This window comes from Penaeus chinensis, chromosome 39 (assembly GCF_019202785.1).
Source record: "Penaeus chinensis breed Huanghai No. 1 chromosome 39, ASM1920278v2, whole genome shotgun sequence".
Taxonomy (NCBI): Eukaryota; Metazoa; Arthropoda; class Malacostraca; order Decapoda; family Penaeidae; genus Penaeus; species Penaeus chinensis.
This window is the reverse complement of record NC_061857.1, coordinates 23,290,290-23,298,931: the sequence shown is the minus strand read 5'-3', so window position 1 is coordinate 23,298,931 and position 8,642 is coordinate 23,290,290. Positions and strand designations below refer to the sequence as shown.

The following is an 8,642-nucleotide window of genomic DNA, read 5'->3' as shown; positions in this document are numbered from 1 at the left end:
GAAAGAGGGCGAGAGAAAGAGGGGGAAGGGAGAGAGGGGGAGAGAGAGGGGAAGGGAGAGAGGGGGAGAGAAAGAGGAAGGGACAGAGATGGAGAGAAAGAGGAAGGGAGATAAAGGGGAATGGAGGGGGAAGGGAGAGACAGGGAATGAAGGAAGGGGAGAGAGAAACAGGAAAAGGAGGAAGGGGAGAGAAACGGGTGAATGGAGGGGGATGGGAGAGATAGGGAAATGAGGAAGGGAGAGACGGGGGAAAAGAGGAAGGGGGAAAGGAGGAACAGGAGGGATAAACCGAGGGAAGGGAGGATGTGGAGAAATAAGTGAAAGGGAGAGAGAAAGAAAGGAAGAGACAAAGAGGGAAAGGGGAGAGAGAGAAAGAAAGGAAGAGACAAAGAGGGAAACGGAGGGAGTGAGAGAGAAACAAAAGGAGAGAAACAGGGGAAGAGAGTGAGTATGAGAAAGAGGCAGAATACGATCGACTGTTGCAATATCACTATGCAATCGATGTTGAAGATAATTTCTTTCCCCTTTTTTTGTTTCTCTCCAACAATTCAAATAAAGTACTCGTTCTCTCTTTTCTCCCTATCTTTCCATCCTTCTATCAACTTGACATCCATCCTCTAACCCTTTTGATTACTCCCCCCCCCCTCCTCCCCATTTCTCTCTCTCTCTCTCTCTCTCCCTTCCCTTTCCCCCTTCTTCTCCCCTTTTCCCCTATCTTTTTCCCGCATGTCACCTTTCCTCCTCCTCCTCTCTTCCCCTTTCTGCTCCCCCCCCCCCGCTCCTTCCCATACCTCCCTATTCTCATCTCCTTCACTCCCTCACGCCCTCACTCCCTCTCGCTTTTCACTTCCTTCACTCTCTCTGTCTCTCACTCCATCACGTTTTCCCACCCTCACTCCCCCTTCTTCCCTCTCTTTACTCTCTCCCTCCCTCACTCACCACCCTCTCCTTCCCATTCTTTATTCCTTCACTCACTCCCTCCCTCACTCACCCCTTCACCCCCTCATTCCTTCTTCTTACTCCCTTCCTCCCTCATTCTCCCTAAACCTCCTATTTTTTCTTTACCCCCTTTCCCTCCCTCATCCCCCCCCTTTCCCCCCTCTTTCCCTCCTCCCTCACTCACTCCCTCACTCCTTCTCGTTTCCCAGCCTCCTTAACCCCTCACCCCCTCACCGCCTCATCTCCCCATTCCCTCATCCTCCTCACTCCCTCTTCATTCCCTCCCGTTTCCCACCTCCCTCCCTCCACTCTTCCATTTCTCACCACCCCTAACCCTCTCCCTCTCCCCCTCCTCCCCCACTCCCCTCCTAGCCTCCTCCCCTCTCCCCCTCCCCCTCCTCCCCCATCTCCCCCTCCTAGCCCTCTCCCCTCTCCCCCTCCTAGCCTCCTCCCCTCCCCCTCACCCCCTCGTACGCTGTATGAGTCACCGTCGCCAGAGCAGGAAGTCGACCAATCACTCCCTGCTAACCGTCTGTCGCATCCCCCCCCCCCCCCAGATAACCTCCCCTTCCCCCCGCTACCCCTTCCCCTTCCCCTCCTCTTTCCTCCTAACCCCCTTGTCCCGTCCCTTTCTTTACCTGGTTTTATACGCTTTATTCATGTTCTCTTCCATACCCCTTTCCATTCTTTCTCTTTATCGCCATCCTCCCCCCTTCTCTTCCCCTATATTCCTTCCTTTCTTCTCTCTCTCTGTCTTCTCTTTATCTCTACTTTGCTCTTTACTATACCTCACTCCCTTATTCCTTCTTTTTTCCCCTCCCCCCTCTCCCCCCCCCTCTCTCTCACTCTCTCCCTCTCTCTTTCTCTTCCAACTCCCACCCTCCTTCTTTCCCTACAAAACCAGCCTACCTCACCGACTTCCCTTTTAACTACCCCCCCCCCCCACTCCTCTCTCTCTCTTTCCTTCTCTTTTCCACGTAAACCTTTCTTTTTATCCATCTAACCTTCCCCTCCCAGCCTGTAACCCTTCCTCTCCTCATTCTCTGATCGACGTCGACCTCTCTCGGTATGCGCGAGGGTGGGAGGGAGCGAGGGAGAGAGGGGAGGAGAGTGGGGGAAGGAGGAAGAGAGAGGGAGGGAGGGGGGGAAAGAGGAAGGAAGGGAAGGAGGGAGGGAGTGGGGGAAGGAAGGAGGGAAGGAAGAGAAAAATGGAGGGATGAAGGGAGGTATTGGTAGAGGTAGAGGGAGAGAGAGAGGGAGGGAGGGAGGGAGGGAGGGAGGGAGGGAGGGAGGGAGGGAGAGAGAGAGAGAGAGAGAGAGAGAGAGAGAGAGAGAGAGAGAGAGAGAGAGAGAGAGAGAGAGAGAGAGAGAGAGAGAAGCAAACACACAGACAGACAAACAAGCAAACACAGACAGAAAGAAAGAAAAAGAAATGAAAAGAGCGTAAAGACAAGACAAGAAAACAAAAAAAAAACAAAAAAAAACCAGCAGAAAAAACACATTTACAACCCCCCTCCACGCACACAGTCTCAAACAATCGCACACCGGTAGTTTCCTGCCCCGCTACCTACATGACACATTCTCCCTCACTCAACACATGCGCCGTTCTAGCCCCCTCCGGCCCCAACCCCCTCACAGCGCTCACTCATCTCATTATACCCATTCATTAAGTCCCACTCATTCACTAATAGGCTTGGGGGCGGGGAGGGGGAGGGAGGAATGGGGAGGAAAGAGGAGGAAGAGGAGGGAAGAGGAAAAAGTGGGAGGGAAGAGGAGAAGGTGGGAAGGAAGAGAAGGTGGGAGGGAAGAGGAAAAGGTGTGAGGGAAGAGGAGAAGGTGGGAAGGAAGAGGAGAAGGGGGAGGGAAGAGAAGAGGAGGGGGAGGGAAGAGAAGAAGGGGGAGTAAAGAGAAGAAGGGGCAGGGAAGGGGAGGGGGAAGTGAAGAGGGGGGAGGAAGAGGAAGAGAGAGAGAGAGAGGAGGGGGAGGGATGTTCAATGGGGGGGGAGGCGTAGTAAAGGGGTTAAGTAGATACTGCGAAGAACAGACTTGAAGAGCGTCCTCCTATGTTCTTCGTTTACACTATATTCTTTCTCTTATTTTTTTCTGGTTCTTGTTTTGTGTCTCTCTCTTCTCTTCTCTCTCTGCCCCCGTCTGTCTCTCTATCTCTCCCATATTGCTTTTATTCTTGCATACAGATTTTTGATAATCTAAAATAAAGAAAAATAAAAGGTTTAATAGACAGAAGGCAGAAAAAAGCTGACAGAATAGAGAGAGAGACGAGGAAGTGAGAGAGGAGTGATGAGAGAGGAGGAGAGAGAGAGAAGAGATGATTGAGAGGAGAGAAGTTCAGAGAGAGATGAAGTGGAGAGAGAGAGAGAGGGGAATTAATGAGGGTATGAAAGTAATCAAGGGATAACTGTAGACGTGAGAGCGTTGCCCGTGCGGTAAGATAAGACTAGACGTAGAGTAAGAGTGGGAGTGAGAGTGAGTGGGAATGTGAATGAAAGTGAGAGTGAGAGTGAGTGGGAGTGGGAATGTGAGGGTGAATGAGAGTGAGAGTGAGAGTGGGAATGGGAAGGTGAATGAGAGAGTGAGAGAGTGTGAGAAGTAAGGTTTGAATGTTGATTTGCAAGTGTGGAACGTGCAGTCGTGCCGCCGGTGTGCGCGTCCCCGGTAATCTGACGAAGTGAGATCGACACCCAAACGGGAAATATCAATTTAGTCCAAATCAAACTCCAGCCAGCGTAATCTGGCTATAAACCGGTCTCCTCAAGAGCTAACTCCGCCTGACCCTAATTACCATTTACCCAATTCGCTCAAAAAACGGACCGAATCTCATCCGCCAAGATCCTCAACTGCAATTAAAAACAAAAGACAATCGGATCCTGCAAAAAACAATATGATCTACAAAAGACAGTGTGATCCTACAAAAGGCAATCTGATCCTACAAAAGACAGTGTGATCCTACAAAAGGCAATCTGATCCTACAAAAGACAGTGTGATCCTACAAAAGGCAATCTGATCCTACAAAAGACAGTGTGATCCTACAAAAGGCAATCTGATCCTACAAAAGACAATCCGATCCTGCAAAAGACAATATGATCTACAAAAGACAATCTGATCCTACAAAAGACAGTGTGATCCTACAAAAGGCAATCTGATCCTACAAAAGACAGTGTGATCCTACAAAAGGCAATCTGATCCTACAAACGGCAATCTGATCCTACAAAAGACAATCGGATCCTACAATTACGAGAAAAGCCCTCCAATTCGCCTGCAAAGGGAGGGAGGAAAACAAAAGAGCATCGCATAATAGGGGATCATGGAGAATGCTTTTGTTTACGTTTACTCTTATACTCAGCGATTAGTAATGCACTTGACTTTTATGGAACTTGTAGTGGTGAATTATTGCTGGAGTTCTTCCGCATATCCTGTTTTCTTTCCATTTCAATCGTTATAGTATTTATTCATAATAATAGTAATAGCAATAGTAATAGTAATAGCAATAGCAATAGCAATAGCAATAGCAATAGCAATAGCATTAGCATTAGCATTAGCATTAGCATTAGCATTAGCATTAGCGTTAGTACTAGTACTAGTACTAGTACTAGTACTAGCACTAGCACTAGCACTAGCACTAGCACTAGCACTAGCACTAGCACTAGCACTAGTATTAGTATTAGTATTAGTATTAGTATTAGTAATTGTAATTGTAATTGTAATTGTAATTGTAATTGTAATTGTAATTGTAAATGTAATAATAATAATAATGGAAACGGTCGTGCAACGGACATGAACAAAAAAATACAGTAAAAACACATACAATATAAAAAAATAACAGTGGCAACGTCAATAAAAAAATACATGTCATCATTATCATCTTAAGAAAGTTCTTATCATTATCAAAATAAAAGTAACTTTCACTATATAATAACAACGAGATTTAACAACTATTATCATCAAAATTGCCGTAACCACTAATTTCACAAGCAACTTACATGGTACTTACAATACTATCGTTTCTCTCCTCTCTCTTTCTCTATCTACGCTTTCATTTTTCATTCTCTCTCTCCTTCCTTCTCTTCCACCCTTTATCTTGCCTCCCTTATCCTCCCTCTTATTATCTTACCTCCGTTCATCCCCTTCTGCCTCTCTCTCTATTTCTTGCCCTAGTTCCTCTACCTCCCCCTTCTCTTTTCTTCCCTTCCCCCCCTTTCTCCACTTTTTCTTGCCTATAAATCACCCCTTCTCCCCTTCCTTTGCCTCCTTTCCTCTTCCTCCCTCCCTTTCCTTCACCTTTTTCTTGCCTCCGTTCTTCTATCTCCCTCCCTCTCCTTCTCCCTCACTGCCTGTTCCTCCCCTTCAATTGCCTCCCACCCTCCTTCCTCCCCCTCATCTCACCACCCCTTCCGCCTCCCCCCTCTCTCCCCTTCTCCCCCCCTCTCCATCACCACCACAAGCATCAGCACCCTCCCCCCCCCCCTCGCTTGCAAAGACTCAGATAAGCACGGATGACTCACGAGAATGCAACACGCTAGCTAGTTCTCTCTGCTAGTCCTTATGGGCGTCTGTTCACGTGTTTAATTTTCTGACTCAGCGCCGCGCTTTCGTTTGCGTTGCTCCGTGATGGACGCGGCGGAGAGTATGCTGAACTCCTCGACTTTTACTATTTTTTATTCAATTATTTATTTGTTCGTTTCTGCATTTGTATGTTTATTCTGTGGATTAATTTATTCGATTTTAGTTTTAGTTTTTCATTTGCTTGTTCGTTTCTTTATTTGTATTTTTCTGGATTATTTTGTTTCATGAAGGCGTTGGGGAGTGTGATAGGTTCCTGCAGAGTTAAGGAATGATGAGAAAGATATTCAAGAAGAAGAAGAAGAGGAAGAGGAAGAAGAAAAGGAAGGAAAGAGAGAAATAGAAGAAAGAAAGAAAGAGAGTAAACAGTAGAGGGGGAGAAAGGTGTGTGTGCGCGCTTGTGTAAATAGGAAGTAAGAGAAAGAGTTGAAATCTATGCAGAAAGCATTGTTCAGTTACCGCATTCCTAACATTTGGGTGAAAGTTTGCTTTATTTATATACCTTAAATGTTCACTAATGCTACAAATATTATACAGATCCGTCACTTCATGTTCAAAACAGACATATTCTTAATTATAACTCTTTTTCTCCCTTTTTTTAAATCAAGATATCTAAGCTCATTACCAACGTCATCCACCACACCAATCTCACAGTCTTGAAAGTCTCTAAAAACAAAATAAATTTCGAAGCTTCGTAACTCCATCATCTTGAGACCTTTCAAAACCTCGAAACTCTCGAAATCTCAGACCACAAAGTTTAAAAACAATTAAGATACAGTTTACTTCCAAGGCAATATACCCCGCACATTGTATGACAACAAAACCACATACGATTAGTAACATTCTTCATATTTACACTATTCAAAAAAGAAAGAAAAAAAAAAAAAAAAAAACAGAACCTACCTTCTTGCACCGCACGTTGGTTCGCTCTCACGACTGGACAAATGTTCCTTTGCAGATCTCTTGTCCACCACACTAGAGCCACTTTGAAGCCAACGCACCATTATTATGCCTAAAAGAATATGAGCTACTCCCACAGCCGTTATAATTTTGCATATCGAGGCACGTGACATTTTGACGCGCGTGAGAGTCTGTTTGTCTCGCTTGGAGGTTCGGTTCATGGGGTCGAGTGTTTCAGGACACCTTTTCTTTGCATTTGGATTAAAGTTATATATATTCTTAAAAGTTCTTATCTTTGATCATTAAGCTGTAGATCAAACACACGAAAATTAACTCTTCTTCGTCGATCGCATACAACAAATTATAAAAGGAGGGAATGCAAATGGTTGGTGTTAAATACCTGGCCTACCGAATTGGGTATTAACAACCATTCCGAATGTTATTTCATAGTATGCGGCTTTCCCACTTTATTCCACCTACGCTAATAAGTCGCCGATTGCCGTTTTCTACAATTTCAGGACCATACTAATGATTTCTTCACATTTCTACTAGTTTCTACGAGTCTGAAGAGGGGAGGGGGGGGGGGGGGCAATATCTGGATCAGTGGTCTCTGAATAATGATAAGGGTGATGATATTGTCAATATTTGTATTATCATCATCAGCATTGGCATCATTATCTTTAGCATAATTATCAGCATCTTCCTCGTTGCTCTTATCATTATCTTAGCATTGTCAGTACTATTATTATTATTACTACTAGTAGTAGTAGAAGTGGTAACATGATCATTACCATTACCATTACTATTACTTTTATGATCACCATTATCATCCTTATATCTTACTTTCTTCTTTTAGTGTGTCATAAGATCGATTTATTTTTTTATTTTTTTTTTTTTATCAGTTCCAGGATCGTTTGTGCTCTCTCTCTCTCTCTCTCTCTCTCTCTCTCTCTCTCTCTCTCTCTCTCTCTCTCTCTCTCTCTCTCTCTCTCTCTCTCTCTCTCTCTCTCTCTCTCTCTCTCTCTCCTCTCGTTTCCTCTCCTCTCCTCTCCTCTCTTTTCTTCTCTTTAACTCTCTCTCTCTCCCTCGCTCCTTCTTATCTTCATCATCGTTTTTTTTTTTCTTTTTAGACTTAAAAAAATTCGCTGGATATTTTTGGACTATATAGAGGGATGACTTTCATAAAATATATGTTATCGTATTTAAATAACTCTCCTCTCCCCAGTTTTCTCCTGACGTCAGGTTTAATTTCAACATGAATTCACTATACACTATTATCCCCCTCTCCCCCCACCATCCATGTCTCATCATAATCGTCATGCAATTAAAGCAATCAGTAGAAAAAAGATAAAAAAATAACCGTTGATTTTTCACGCTAGCTTTCAGAGAATAATGACTCTTTTTTTTAGTGAGTAATACACATATTTTACCGGTGTGCATGACATCCTTACGTGCAGAGCATCCGCATACTTAAAGGATATTTACATGTTCGTAGATTTCTGATATCTTTTAATAAATAGTTCCGTACTGAAATATAAAGACAGCATTATTTAAATCATATGTGACATCACCATCAATCATATTAACACACAAACCATGATGATAAAAGATTATTCAACTTAAAATAGAAAAGTATAAACCATCGGCAAAACTATCAAATTTCACACAAACCGAATCTTCATATAACCAAGACATTAACTAACCGATGAAAAAAAAATATATATAAACAAAATTATGCGCAGTATAAATATACGTATAGAACGCAGAACCTTGACCCTGCATTACAGTATTAAAAGGAACGAGAGACGAAATATAACTTAGGCGTGACGTAAGAGTGACACTCGGTAAAGGCATCTGCCAGTCCTGCAAAATCCTACGTCGTAGATAACCATATGTCCATCTTCCCTCATTATTATTCATCCCCACATGAACTAGAGGGAGAGAGACAACAAACAAAAAATATATTTAGAAAACCTACAAATTGCTTATTATCATTTTGAGCAGCAATAACGGAAGGTTTAAGGAGCAATTATCGATTAATGATCACTTCCCTAAAGAACTGGCTATTAACGGTTTCATTTTGGGGTCACGTGAGATCAATATGATGACATCGATAGCCGCGTGCGTCTGGCAGCGGAGTAAGCGGGGAAGGGGGCGTGGCCTTGACCCTGACGCTGGAGGAGGGGAGAAGGGAGGGGGGGGGGAGGTATCTTAGGAGTATGTAG

General features: G+C 44.1%; 1 protein-coding gene across 1 annotated transcript in view; it reads right to left on the bottom strand.

Annotated features, from left to right (window-relative positions):
* The window catches only part of LOC125046934 (arginine kinase), a 30,146-nt gene extending 23,493 nt beyond the window's left edge, over window positions 1-6,653 (bottom strand). The window contains exon 1 of the mRNA XM_047644973.1: window positions 6,421-6,653. Within this exon, the coding sequence (XP_047500929.1) occupies window positions 6,421-6,638 (218 nt within the window). The 5' untranslated portion in view covers window positions 6,639-6,653. The remainder of the gene's footprint in view (window positions 1-6,420) is intronic.
* Between the last annotated feature and the right edge of the window lie 1,989 nt (window positions 6,654-8,642).